This window comes from Rhinolophus sinicus, linkage group LG05 (genome assembly GCF_036562045.2).
Source record: "Rhinolophus sinicus isolate RSC01 linkage group LG05, ASM3656204v1, whole genome shotgun sequence".
NCBI lineage: Eukaryota > Metazoa > Chordata > Mammalia > Chiroptera > Rhinolophidae > Rhinolophus > Rhinolophus sinicus.
In genome coordinates, this window is record NC_133755.1 from 94,337,057 (window position 1) to 94,352,728 (window position 15,672).

Consider the following 15,672-nt stretch of genomic DNA (forward strand, 5'->3'; position numbering starts at 1 on the left):
TTGGCAAGAGTTAGGCAGCAACTTAAGACAAGCAAATGGACTTTAGTGCAGGACTTCAAACCCAGCAAGATAGCGGGGTACTACATCATATCTCGCAAGAGATAGAAAGGCTTGGCAGAGACAGAGATAGAGAGGGATATAGATATCCCTCAGTATAAATAAAAAAGGCCTTACTTAATTGAGAGACTACTTACAGAGGTGTGGACAGAGTCATTTCTAAAAAAAAAGGAATATTGACATACGCAGAGACTATCAAGAGCAGGAAGCTGTTACCACTTTGGAGTGTAAAGGAATAAAGGGAGTAAACAGTATTATCAGGGTCCAGTAAGAACTGTAGGTATGGAGGAGTGGCTGCCTGTCAGAGGCTGAAGCTGTTGCCAGAGAAACAGTGTCAAAATAGTGAGGAAAAGAACAGGGAAGAAGGACCGTGACCTCTTCTTCCTTCTGCCCTACTGTCTGCTGGTGTTTTGCCTTTATTGGCCAAGCCCAACCCAAAGCCAGAGGACAAGGGAGTCTGGGTGATGCAGGCCATAAAAATCAACCTTCCAGTGCAAAGATCAGGGAAGAGAAGGGTAGGAAAAAAAATGCATTGGTGATGATGGGGAGTGCAGAGAGTCATCTGCCCAAGTGCTGTGCGAGGAACCCGAGGCAAAGACCAGGTATGCATAGTGGGCCAGTATGCCAGAGCTGTCCTTCATTCAGTCAGCCCCCAAATAACTTTAACATACTTCCTGTATTGTGCTTGCCCCACTCCTAGTTGCTGAGGATACAAAAACAGCAAGTCATCCTTTCTAATGAATGCTTTGCAGCTCTGTGTGGAAGTGAAGATAGCACAGAACAAAGTCAAGCAAAAAAGAAAATCAGTCATTCTTGGGTTTGGAAGTCAGTAAAAAATACTATAGAGCAAGAGACATTTAAGCCTTGAAAACCAGAACATGGGAGAGATAGAAGGTAATTCACGGAAAAAGGAACATCATGAGACATGAAACAGTCTTGTGTATTTGGACATGTAGCAGTTTGGTTTTGGTAGGAGCCAAGAATGTTAGAGAGATTGGAATTAGAAGCTACGTAGAGATTAAGACCATGGGTCGCCTTGGCCAGACAGCTATAGAAACACAGTGGTGCTGAGCTGAGTAAGTAGGAGTGTTTGGGTGGGTTGGGGAATACAGGAACGCTCACACAACGTGCCACTCTTTCAGGGTTTTCATCTCTCAGAGTAAGATTAAGAAGAATTAGCAGAATGGGCAAAGGGTTACACAGACTGGAATAAATAGCATAACCCAAAAGAAAAATATCATAGAAAGCTCGCAGTGGGGAATAGAAGGGAGGAAACTCAAACCCTTGGAAATCATAATAGGATGGTCACCCTGATGATTAAATTCATTTTATCAATAAATAATCAGAGGAGAAAGAATGTCTCTTAGTCCCAACAGAAACCCTATTTACTTAGTTCATTTACTCACATTGTCAGTGGTGTTGATTCACGTCACAGAGGCAGTTTATCAGCAAAAGAAGGTGGCCAACATAGACTGGTGGGGTTCAGTGTTGTGGGCACCTGCATTGTGTATACAGAACTTTCCAGGGAAGGATTACACTGAATCTAGGAAGAGGGGTGGGCATTTTGGCAGCATTCTTTGAGGGGTACAAGGAAATTCATCAGACATCACTATGTTATAATTTATGCTCATCATAAAGCCTACAGAGCAGTACTTGGTCTTTTGTATGTATCTAGAGAGAGGGAAGCCTGGTTAGGGGATATGTGTAAAGCACTGTTTGGAAAGCTTACCAGCACAGAGCTTCTGGCTAATATATTATCTCTTGTCAACTTAATTAAGATAATCTAGTTTTACAACTGTGCCTTTACAATATGTTTCCTGACCTGTAAGACAGACATTCTAACCCTGAAAGACAACAAATTCTACCCTTTGGCAGTCTCACTCAGTTTCCCCTGCCAACCATACAATCTCATTACCTCTATCCCTTTAGAGTTTCTGCATCTTAAAATCAGGTTGATTTATCTATAGAGAAACTTAAGGTCTTACGTAGAAATCACACCTCTAGAAACACTTCAATAAAATGACTACAGGAAGTGTGTAGATATAACAGTCAAATGAAGCACAGCCACCCAGGATATAAAACAAACTTAGTTCATCTCAAAGTTTGTATCTACCTTCCATTATATTATGAAGGAAGCACTATAGCATGGCAGAGGACTAGCCTTTTTCAAACATTTTTTTTTTTTTTTAACCCACAGGAATTTTTCCTCAAACTAAATCTTTATAAAAACTGTCATATAAAAATATGAACATGAAATGTATGGTCAGAGCAGGAAAAAGTAGGCAGGGTTCTGTGGGCTCAATTCTTTTCAGGGCTCACTGTACCCCAGCACTTCCTGAGGAGCTCCTGGGGCTCAATTTGAGAACAGCTAACAGACTGAAGGAAACTGAGAGGAAAAAAAAAATCAAGCAACACATGTTTTGACCTTGGCTCCGCAACAGACTTGAGAACAGTTCTGGTGACAATTTCCTTCTTTAATAGAAACAGCTGCTCTGGGCCAATAAGGAAGCCATTTCCATGATAAAATGGCCACGGGAATACTTTTAATTTGCATGAAGCACCAAACAAAAGATTTAATGTTTAGACTAAACTCTCATATTTGTAAATCCAAAATCCCCTCATTACATAATCACTTCCAACAACTTTGTTTAAAAGCCATTGTTCTAAAAGGTTTTTAAAACCATATACAATTTCATATATAGATTTATATCCATTTCTAAAAAATTAAGCTTTATCTTTGTTGTGAATTAGTCAAATTATGTCATTTATTCAAGAAACCGTTATTGATCACTTATTAGTCAGAAAATATTGCGCCAACACAGTTAAATATATAAAGTTGCCTTGGCACTTGACCATGACAGAGGAAAGGAAGGGGACGGTGACAGAATCAGAAAGCGAATTCAACTTACTTTTAAGTATTATGATGAGTCCTCATTATGTTCATCAGTTTCATCTAAAAATCTACAAGTTAGGTACCTTGCATCAGTCTCTCTTTTGTGTGTGTGATCTTGATTGGTTTTCATTCAATGAAATGAGCCATCTAACCTGTTTTTTCCCCTCTTCCCCCTCTTTTTTTTTTTTTGGTTAAGAAGTAGTTTAATTTAATCTTATACCCAGGTCTTTCATTATGTGGTTTATATCATTGACTGTTATGGTCATACTCCTTGGTTTTTATTATCTCAAACACTATTAGTAAATATTCTTAACTAATACTTTACTGATTTATATTATTTGTAAATATAAGATAAATATAATATTTAGTTTAGGATGTTCCACTTAAAATAGAAACAATCGCTGGAAATATTACTGACCTAGATAAATTCTTATTCCCATTTAGGCCAAGTCAGTGTGGGGAACCCGTAGGAAAAAATAAGAGCATCTTCTTTACATTGAGCTCAAACTCAGGGTTATAACTTCTCTAAGGGTACATAGTAACATCTACAAACCAAGGCTTGAATAATAGAGATTTGCCTTGGTCTGGATGAAGGCGCTGCTCAATCATACAAAAGAAATCAACAATGACATATAGATGTTTGGTATATACGGTATAAACCACATTATCCCAGGAAGGCAGGTGACAATCAGCGCACAGGAATTCTTCAATTCTTGGAAGCATAAGGCTGACTTCCCTGACCCTCAAATCAACTCAGCTTTTTTTTTTTTTTTGTCATTGTTGTTGTTAGATGTCTGGGTGTAAAAATACTGGCTTGAAAATAATTGAATCTAAGAAGTAAGTCTCCAGTTATTAAGTGATTTTTATCTGGGTGGGACTTTGTTTTTCCTCAAAAAAGCAATGGCCTAAGCTTTTATGCTTTTTCAGCTTTCAATTTTCAAGAATTTGCATTGTAGCATTTGCCTAGATGGAACACTGCAGAAAATTCCATTCTCGTTGGCCACGGCAGCTTTCCTGCATCAGTGATATTTTTTCTTGTAATCTTCTGACATGATAGTCAAATCAACTCCAATTAATGAGGATAGTTAAGGTTGCCTGTGATAGGCATGTATTTGAAAAAGGCTGAGGTGTCCACGCTGGAGACGTGGCAGTACCTGACATATTCATAGTTCTACCATGTGCTGAATAAATTGATGTCTCTCTCATTTCCCTGTCTGCTTAAATATTCAAGCCTGATTCACAATGTGATTCAAGAGGTAAAAAGCAAGGGCAGTACATATTAGGCAACATACGGCTTAGATACAAATCATTCCATTTTAGAAGTCTAAACTAGCATATCAGCTACTCTTGAGATAAAAAAGATCACCAACATGGGTCCACATGCTTCTCATCCTGAGTAAAATTGGGTTACGTAACAGTTCTCTTGCTCATTCCTAAATTCCAACTACCACTGGAGGAAGCTCGTTAGCAGTAAAAAGTGCAATAGATGGAGGTGGATTCCTAAGGAGGAATCTTAAGGAGTCAGGATATAATAACTACTGATATTGGACAGTGTTATACAATAAAAAGTACATACTTGTCAATGCTACTTCAAATGCTTGGCATAAAATTTAACTTCTTACTTGTTATGCCAAGGTCTGTTCCCTTCCCACCTCCTTCAAAGTCTACAAAGACCAGTAAGTAAGACAATATCTTGACTAATTAAAAACGCCTGTCCCAGGAGGTCCATTTCACATCTACAATGGAAGAAAAGATCAATATAAAGAAATTAAAACTAAAGAATAACATATAAAAAAATAAGGACATTAAGATACTCAAGTTACAAACAACCAAAAGTTTAGACTTTTCTTGCTCTGAGAACTTTAACAGTCACAAAACCATCAATAAGTCAATGTTTGCAAAATGCCTACTACACACATCTTGGACTAGACAAAGGAAAAGATGCCAAGTAAACCCAATTCCAGCTCCCAATGAGCCAAAAATCTATATGGCGTGACATATAGCCTAACTGTCAAATAAATGATTCACTAAATAAAGAGTAAATGTGTAAGAGATGTTAAAGAACAATCAGTCCAACTTCCTCAACTTATGAAAGAAAAATCATGGGAGACCAAGAGAGAAGACATCACTTAGCTGATAAGAGGAAGGGACTGGACAGGACTCCAAGTCTTCTAACTCCAAGCCTCTACGCATATAGATTCTCACATCATTGGACCTTTTCTTAAAGGAAATGACTATTATCACCAAAATCAGAGTGGCTGCAATTAATGTAGCTGAGAAACTCCAGTTGAACATTGCCATAATAACGCCCTTTCTCTTCCAGCAATGGGGTGTTTTTGGGAAGGCTTTTGATCGGTTTGATGACCCCAAGTAAAACAGGCCCTGTGACAAAAGCAACTTATTGAGAAACATTTCCAATACTATAACATAATCATTAAAAACCTTTAGCCAACCATCAAATCTTAAAGGGCCCATGATTTGCTAAGCACAGTGCTGATTCCTGTCTGGGAAAATGAAAGTGCCCAAGAAATAACACCTCATATCCCTGGCAACCCTGCCCTTTCCTAAATTCAGATACTGCCTCTAGCAGCTACCTATGCTTCTGATGAGTTATTCCCATCAAAAAATCCCCATCTACCAGCACGATCCGCTTAGGACATTAGTTCAAAGAAGATTCTACAGAGTGCTTTTTCTAAAAATTTTGACTGTGGCCCACATTAGGAAATACATCTTACATCATGATCTGTTATACACATATATATTAAACTGAAACAAAGAGTATGACACAATAATACTTTTCTATGTGTAACACCTTCTGATATTTCCTATTCCTTTTTATTCTCTTCTCCTTCAGTGAAATATGTGTATCATAATACATTAAATTGATTTAATGATGCTAATAGATCATAACTCATTTGAGAAACACTAAGAGGCAATTCATTCATTAATTCTACATATATTTATTGAGTGGCTGCCCTAGGCCAACTACTACCATGTTTCCCCGATAATAAGGCCTAGCCGGACCATCAGTTCTACTGTATCTTTTGGAGCAAAAATTAATATAAGATCTGGTATTATATTATACTATATTATATTACATTACATTACATTATAGTATATTATATTATATATTATACTATATTATGTAAGACCCGGTCTCCAGAAGACGCATTAGAGCTGATGGTCCGGTTAGGTCTTATTTTTGGGGAAACACGGTATTTAAAGCATTGGAAAACACTTTCCTTGGTGACACCATGTAATAAGTCTGACTACCCGGAAAATACCATGCTGAAGAAACCACATGTAGATGCTATGTTCAACTGTCCCAACTGAGATTATCCTTCAGAAATCCTAGATGTAGTACCAGCCATGTTAGCAAAGCAGCTATCTTGGAAGTGGTTGATCTAGTCGCAGCGATTCCATCCCTCTGACGTTCAAGTCATCCTCAGCTATTTAAGTCATGTCAGCTGAGGCTCTAGACGTTATAGAGTGGGAAGAGCTCACCCCATTGTGACCTCTCCAAATTACTGACCCACAGAATCCATAAGCATAATAAGATGGTTATTTTACACTAAGTTTCATGTTTGTTTTACAGCAATAGTTAACCAGTACAGACTCCAACTTGAAACAATTTTCCGGCCCCACAAAATAAATCATTATATTTTGACACTACCAGTTTTTCACTGTGATGATGATGGGAGATTAATCCTCGTCTTTATTGTTTGGCTTAGTTTATGTGGAAAAGACAGTTGATGCTCATAAAATAATGCATTTCCTCTTCAACCTCCCTACCAAGCCCTTGCAGTTAGTTTATGGCTCTCTGTCCAGTTTTGTCCAATAGAATATGCTAAGAGATAACTGTATCACTTTGGGTACAGTTAAAAGTACGTGTGATTTCTCTAACTCTTTTCTCTTTTGGACTAGGAGCACAAACTATGGGAAGACAGAATTGCAAGATAGAAGCATCCTGGATCCCTGACATTGTTTGAAAAGAGTTGCCAAAGAGACCTTCATGGCCCACATCAAACTACAATATGAATAATAAATAAATCTTTGTCATGTTAAGCTAAGTAAATTTAAGGCATTGTTTGTTATTGAAACGTAGTCTAGCGGACCTTAACTAGTATAATTTTCACGGTGTGTCATTAGAGTCACTTAACATACACTATAAACCCTCATTCTTTAGATGGGATTTTTTTTTTTTTTTAAATTCATCTCAATGCTTACTCAACTCCCCCCTCAAGCTGCTATACTAAATGGCTGGGCTGGGAAGGGATGGGATTCACCATGCTGACATTTCTTTTTTTAATTTCTGTACACACATGTCAAGTGGACCCTTATTGCCCCCTAGTTATTCTCCTAAATTTTCTGCTTTCATTCATTCTCCAATTTTCCAAAGTGACTCTTTCAAATTCCCTTCACTTTCTTCTCAACAGCTCCTTTCTCAAGTTTATTCTCAGCTGATGACTTGCTTCATATTATACTGACAAAGTTGAAGCCACAGAAAAGAATTTCCACATGCTCCCACCCACACATGTACCAATCTAACTGGATCTGTCCATATATTTTGTCTTCCCTTTTCTTAACTGTAGATGAGCCGTTTATGTTCTCAAATAAAGTCAATGACTCTTCTTGAAGCTCTGAATCCAGTTCTATTTCTCCTACTCAGTGATATTGCTTCTGCAATTTCCTTCTCTCTCTCCTTTATTGTGAAGCTTTCTTTCTTTACTGCACATTCCCAAGATCGTATAATCATTGTTATTTCCCTTTATTGCAGAGCTCCAGAAAAAAATGATCTTTACTCACTGTCTTTATTTCTGGATCCTCCAAGCTCCACTGAACCTCTTTAAATTACCCTCATCACTCCTCCAAAGCAGGTCTTGTCAAAGTCACCAATGACCTTCAGATTGCTAAATAAAATGACATTTCTCACTTCTCATTGGACACAGTATCTTAGCAGCTTCTGGAACAATTGATCCTTTGCTCCTTCATGAAACACTTTCTTTACTTGACCACTGGGACAATATTCTCTTTTGGTTTTCTGCTATTTCACTACCTGATTATTCTTAGTGTCATTTTCTGAGTCTTCCTCATCTTCCCAAACTCTAAGCATTGGAATGGTCCCAATCTCAGATTTCAGACTTTTTCTATTTTGTATTTGTATTTATCTTTCTAGTTGATCTTATCAGATTCCATTTCTTTCATTATTACGTATGTCATGATGAATCCAAATTTTGTATTTTCAGCTCCAACTTATAGATTTTACTTCTGAACCTGATCTAAATACTGTCTTATGTAGCTAACCTCACATTTTCCCACTTGGATGCTTAATAAGTATCTCTAACATAGCAGATACAAAACTAAACTCTTGATATTTTTTTTGCCTACAACTTATTCCCTCCACAATATCTCTATGGCAATAAGTGGCAACAGCTTTCTATCAGTTATTCAACTCACAAAGCTTGGGGTCATACTTGACTCTTCTTTTTCTTACATACCATAGCCAGTCCTTCGGCAAATCCTGTCAATTCTATTTTCAAACACACACACACACACACACACACACACACACACGCACACATCTATATACTAAGTTTAATCCCTTTTTACCACTATCACTACTCCCATGGCATTTCAAACCACCATTATTTCCTGTAATGATTTACATAGTCTCCCTATAACCATTTTTCTTCTATTGCAGACAATTTCCATACTGTAGTCGAAGATGCTACAAGTAGGTACAAATGTGTTTTAAAACGTAAATCAGATCACATTCTCCTGCCTCAAAATACTTCAGAAAGCTTTCCATATATAGTATTAAGTTCTCAGTACCCTACAGGACCTGGCCCTATAATACCTCCTTAACCTTATCTCATAACACTAAGATAGTTGCCAATTCGGCTTCAACAACACTCTTTCTTGCTCTTCCTTAACTTCACCATGCAAGGTCCATCCCAGAGCCTTTGCATGGATAGTTCTCTTTGAGTGGGACACTCTTTTCTCAGGTTGCCATGGGGTTCCTTCTTCACTTCATTTAGCTCTCTGCTTCATTTTTCATTTTTTAGAAAAGCTTTTCTTTGACCACCTCTGCTATTTATCTGTTATCCTCCTTTAATTTTTATATTTTATATCACTAATGAACAATATAACATAGTTTCTATTTATTTGGTTATTGTCTGATGCCTCCTCTTTGCAGGTCTAGAATGTGAGATCCAAGCAGGTAACAATTTGATCAGCTCTGTTCAATATCTTTGACTCTAGAACCCAACGTACCTGGAACATAGTAGGTGCTCAAGAAATATCTGAATAAATTAATAAAAAAATTAATGTGAAGCTAAGTTTTAGATAATGAATTAAAGTCTCACATCTGGAAACTCTGGGTTCATGTAAAGAAAACCAAGTTGTCTGCATGTATCCAGTGGCATCAAGCTGACTAAAATAAGACTTCTGGAACAGAAAACAAACTCAGGATGGACAGCAAAAATAATAGTGAGTCAAAGCTACTAAAGCCCCTGGCAGCTGTTTACCAAATATCAACAAGATACAGCAGGCACCAGCCAGCTTGGCACCTGTGGGTGATATTAGCCCATATTTCTCCTTCCAGAAAGAGGACACACAGCACATAAAGTAAATGAGCTAAAAAAAAAAAAAAGAATGAAAGAGAGAAAGAAAGGAAGGAAGGAAGGAAAGAAGGAAGGAAGAAAGAGAGGGAGGGAGGAAGGAAAACAAAAAGAAAGAAAGAATGAAAGAAAGGAAGACAGAAAAATGAAGAGAAAGAAAGAAAAGAAAAAAGGCTGACAATGGGTTATAAATTAAATTAGTGGCATTCTCATTGGTTTGTGCTTGTGTACAGAAAGGGCAATAGGCTTGGAGCTAAATGGGGACATTTTAGGTGGTTTTAAAAAAATTATTGTAAGTCTGGATTTCTTTTTCTGATATCTCTTCTAGAGAAAATACATGTGTCTATAAACATTTTCTTTCCTATAGCTAAGTCTGTAATATACAATTTGACAGACATAAATTTACTTATAGGGGCACCAGGACAAAATATACAAAATGACACAGGCTTAAAAAAATGCAGGATATAGAGGTACGGTCTATCTGACTCTGAAATGACAGTGGGGCTACGAAGTGGATGAATGGTCATAAGAAAGAACAAGCAGACGCAGTACGAAAGGAAGTTAGGTGGTGAGAAATAAGCTGACTGACGATCAGAATGCCATAAGCAACATTCCTGGCTTCAGGGATGAGTTCTAATGAGGATGAGTGGATTGACTCTTGGAGCATAATAGAGTGAATACTCGCTACCTCAGAGAAATCCTTGTAGGAAGGTAGGAATAGAAATAGAGGTTGACAAAAGGAATTGGGCCTCTTTCCTTTACACACAACTGACTTTGGGTAATGTAGCTGTGATACTATGTAAACTGCCATTCATCAAAAGACTAGTTTTAACCAATGCTGTGTGTACCAGGAGATATGTATCTGCCAAACTCAACTAACTGATGCACAATATCTCTCACACCTCACCACCTCCATCAACATGTGCTTTCTGTAGCTCACAGCCTGTTGTGTCTGAGGCTCTGTGCGCACACACACACACACACACACACACACACACATACTAGAAGTCAACAAAGGAGAATGAAGATTAGAGGTTTGAGGATAATACGAACCTTAAATCTTTTTATAAAGGAATGATCCAATTCTAAGTTCAATTGAAGAACGAAAAGAATAATATGGTAGGATCTTTGGAATTTAAGACTGAAGAGTCCAAATCCTTCATTTAATATATGAAGAACTCACACAAAAGGACAAAAAGACTTGCCCAATAAAGCATATGAAGTGAGTGGAAAAGTTGGGATAAAAACCCAGATGTCCTAGCCCTATGGAGTATTCCTTTCATTTCACGATTTCTCATCTTGCTATCTTTACTATTATAACAAAATATAATAACTTTACAAACAAAACATAACAAAACAAACTCCCCCTTGACAGAGCAAATATCTTAAAAAAGTATACATTTATAGGTCTATCATTGTTATGTTTCAGATAGCAGAATAGTTTCTTTTAGAATACTTTAGGGACTTGAATTGCAGGAATACTGAACAGTAACCATTCACCAGCCTTCCTAGAGTCTGCACTCACATGGTCTAGGACCGATTTATGTGATCAAAAATCACTGAGAGAGGAGAAAAGTGTGTGCCGCACAGTCTGGACTTTTCCTTCATTGTGGATTTCAGTGTTCTTATTATTTCTTTAAGGAATAAAAACACTATCTGATTTTGTAGAGCCTATGCTAAAATTCAGCATCACCAGAGAACAGGTTTTATCCTTATTTAAATGGAATATAAAAGTCTATATATTATAGACTTTTCCTGATAAATCTTTCCATTACCAAATTAGATTGCCACGACTTTTAGAAAAAGCCCTAATAGGCTGTAAGATACCTAATTTTTCAAACTTGAATGACTCATGTTTAATTTGTGATTCATGCTATATGATTCTTATAAATCTTATATTATTTCAAGGCCCAAAAAAACATAATAAGTATAAATGGTTCAAATCTAGACTCATCCTTATCACTGGTGAAAAAAATTCTTATACAGTTCTTTGGGAAAAAGAAAAACACTTTGTTAACAAAATGAACATGCATTTAAAGATGAGATGCAAAATCCAGAGGGACTTCCAATTTCCTGAAGCCAAGGCCTGTTTCGTATTCATCGTTGAACCCACTGCATTTAACACACCAGGTTAACCACTAAAACTTGATGACACTTAATTGAGCATTTGTTATGTCCTATTAGCATTAGGTATATTCTATTACATTCAAAACACAATTCTTTGAAGATGATACAATTATTATCCTTATTTTATACAAGAGGAAACTGAGGCTTAGTGAGACGAACTAACTTAACAGGGCCACGATGAAGTTAGGTTTCCAGATAAAGAAATTTGATTTCAGTACCTATGATATGAATCTATTTTGCAGTGTTGTTCTCAAAAATCTTGGTTAAGGTGAAAACAAAAAGGGCACCTAGAAAAGGCCTACTATACTCTGGCATCCTTTTCATTTAATTACAAAATTGTAATTTAGATTTGATTTTAACCTGGGGAGTGAAAAGCAATGACTTTACAGCTGAAGCTCTGTTGCTCATGTCAGTTCACCACCTAGAGGCGATTATTACAGCTCACCTCCAAATCGCTGCATGTAGGGATTATATTATATCTGACAGAACTCTTTTGCAGTACCACAGTTATCACCATTATCCTCTCTTTTCTGATAAGCTCCATCGGTTTTGTTGCTGAGCCATCACTCACTTTTCTTCCCAGACTTGATCTTCTCTTTTACAAGAACACACACAAACACACACACACACACACACACACACACACACACACAAACACACACAGTACTCATATACTACTTTCTAGACAATTTATGTATGTCTGGGAGAAAACTTACAAGAGGGGACAATCTTGACAGAGGATGCGCATTAATTTTTTTCACCAGAGATGAAAAAATTAGAGGACACATTTTTAGGCAGCAGCAGGATGGTTTTAGTTTATATAGAGGTATATTCTCTGCATAAATTTCGAAATGAATTAATAAAGTTTAATAAAGAAGTTCTTTGAGATTAGAACATATCAGTGGTTCTCAGAATCCCCATCCCATGATATTCACTCTTTATCATCAACAACTTGAGGATGCCCGTAAATATGAGCCATAAAATTTAGTTTGAGAATTTTGAAGGTTTTGGGTCTCTTTAAATCTGTACCCCCAAATCCCTGACCTATAATTTTTGAAGCAGCTGAGCAGAGAATTGCCGTATTGGGTACTTTTAAAATACGTTGACAGCGTTAAATTCCCCACCATAAATGAGAAATTGGCGTGGCCAGCCCATTATTTCCTGAAAAGCTCAATAAGGTAAAACAGTCACCACCCCAAGTACACTTTCCCATAATCACACAGAGGCACCAAGGCAAAATTAAAACAGATTTCCATCGGAGAATTCAAGAAATGTACTACCTTGCCCCAAACCGGAAAGAATCCGATTACCACAAGGATGGATAGTTACCCATGGCGAAGAAGGGGATTCCCAGCAGGGTGGAGTTGTACTTCCCATCGGTGACGAAGAAGATCCCTGCTGCGGTGACGATGGAGATGCACACGGTGAGCACCCCAAGGAGGCCAAGGAAGGGCTTGCTGCGCAAACAGTCCTTCATGGAGCTGGAGAGGGTGGCTGTGGTCAGGATCAGCACGAGGCTCACCAGGACCTTGCTCCTGGCCAGGATGCTGGTCTTATGAAAGTCTCTCCAGAGGCTAAAGGATGCTAAAGAGTAGAGCTGGAGGTCCTGGTGCTCCTCCTGGAGCTTCCTCATCAGCTGACAGAACTCATTCTCCCACTTCTCCCCTATGAGGTCCTGGGTGGCCGAGCCATAGGTCTGGAGGTAGTAGGTGATTTGAATGGCTCTGGCTGACTTGACCCGCTGGTCCTTGCTGTTTGGCACTTCCACTACCCCGCCCAGTTGGTGTCCAATAAAACTGTTCCTCCCATCCTTGAAAACAGAAAAGGGGAGACTTCAGTTACCAGAGAGATGCACATTCTGGAGAACAGTTTCTTACGCTAAGTGAAGGAGTCCAAGGAAAGCAGAGATAGGCTTAAGCAATTGTGGAACTGATGTGGGTGGAGTGATGTTAGGATTTTATGTTCCACCTTTTAGAGTCACAAGGGATACCATGCAAGATGATTAGGATTAGAAAAGATGCAAAGAGTATTATGAAGCTATGCAAGTCTTGCCACATGCGTAGGAAATGTACGTAAATATTATTTCGATCTCATCCATACTCTCATTCCATATAGTGGATTCCCTTCTGTAACAATCCACTATAACTCCTTTATGCAGGATCACGTTTATGATTCAGTTTCGATTGAAAGTGAAGCATGGCATGAGTTAACAACGTTTCAAAAGTTCAAGTAATTATTCATTTAATAACTGTATGCTAAACTTTCTAGGGTTGACACACACACCTACACAAACAGACACACAAACACCTACAAACATTCCAAACATCCATACTCATTTTTCATATTCTGGGGGTACAAGTATGTATCACAGAGTAAGTAGAAGAAAATATGGTGTGTTTTTTTTTTTTTTTTTTTTTTTTTACAATTAATCTCATAGTGTTGAAATGTTTTTTATAGATGATGTGAGCACCTAGTTCACTCCTTACAATTTTCTTTCCAGACACATGCCTCAGTCATAGGTTGTCGTTTTCCCCACAGAAGACAGTGGATGAATCCCCCAAATGAGACTGATAAGATCTCTGGTGGGGTTGTCAAAAGTCCTCTCAATCTCAGAGTTTCACATACAGTAAAGTACACACGATCATAAGAAGAGGATATTTATAAGAGAACCAACCCTTCCCCTTTAAGGCACACAGACAGTGGACACAGAGTTGCCTAAACAAGTTAGAGCAGTAATATTCTCAACTTGTGTGCCTTAACACTTTGAAGGAAAGCCATTGCCAAATTTTAAACCATTTGGATATTTTCTTTTTGCCACACTGCCATTTACTCTAATAGCAATAGTGGCCAGATGGAATATTGAACCCAGTAGCAGTTTGCAGGGTGGAGGATAGCATGGAAAATGTGCTGCAGGTACTGAGTGAGATATAGGCACAGAGGTAAGTTTATACCATGAATAAATTATATGTTTGTTAGATCAGGCAAGACATTCCTCTCATGAGGCTATGAAAGAGTAGGGTCAGAGCTGAAAACAATTATTTCTACAAGGGTAGTGCGGGAAGGCAACAAACTGTGATAATCCTGGTTGTTTTCACAAAACTGTGAGGTTTTAAATACTCAAGTAGACATGTGTAACAATTATTGTGGACTTGTTTAGTCCAGACACCTACATCTGAGGTACTTGTTTATATTTGTATTTTTAACAGGCTCTGAAAGCAACCCTAATACTTGAGAGTGTGTGGCAAACACAAAAAGTTCGAGAAATGTATGGAGAGTATAAATGCTATTCATAGGATCAGAATTGAAAAAGAGACATTTCATAGGCACCCCACATACCATTTTTTCCCTACATGTTCAATAAAAACAATCTTTCTATTTAACTCAACCTGACAGACTGTAAATGAACAATATATTTGTAAATAAGAATTAAATTTGAGGTTTTGTTTTGTTTTGTTTTCCCTTTGCTTGGTGTATCTTCTACTTCCAAGCCATCTTTTTTCCTTATAAAAATCAAACTAAAATTCCAGCTGTAGATTCCCAAGGCTCTCTCTTGATGAAACCTCATTGGGTTCTCCAATGAGTTGCAAGAGCAAAAGTAGAGATATTTAAGGAAGAAGTGGGAGTCCTGTCCTGGCACTAAGAGATTCTGGAATATGGTTTCCACTCTTTCAGTCCAGACACAGTGCTCCTCAATTAGGCTTGTTTATTTTTGTTTTTAGCTTGGTATAATTTTTAGGTCCACCCTTGTTTCTAATTCTTTGAAATCTCGTCTGTGATGTTGACTTGTGCTTTTGATCATTTGAAAGAGAGAGTATTTTAAAAGCTATATTTATTCACTTAAGAATGTGCAGTTCCATCTGTCTTTACTCATTTCCATAATCAAAAAGATTTCTCAGGGATCTTTAGCAGCGGAACAAAAATTTATGCATCCCTCAGGCCTCATTTGGAGATTACAGTGGATCAAAGAAGGTGCTG

The 15,672-nt window shown here is 37.7% G+C and overlaps 1 protein-coding gene across 3 annotated transcripts in view; it reads right to left on the bottom strand.

Moving 5' to 3' along the window:
• Positions 1 to 15,672, bottom strand: part of PTCHD4 (patched domain containing 4) — a 185,290-nt gene that overhangs the window by 114,584 nt on the left and 55,034 nt on the right. For all 3 annotated transcript variants that reach the window (XM_074333052.1, XM_019734604.2, XM_074333051.1), the window contains one exon: positions 13,027 to 13,507. In XM_074333052.1, the coding sequence (XP_074189153.1) occupies positions 13,027 to 13,507 (481 nt within the window). The remainder of the gene's footprint in view (positions 1 to 13,026; positions 13,508 to 15,672) is intronic.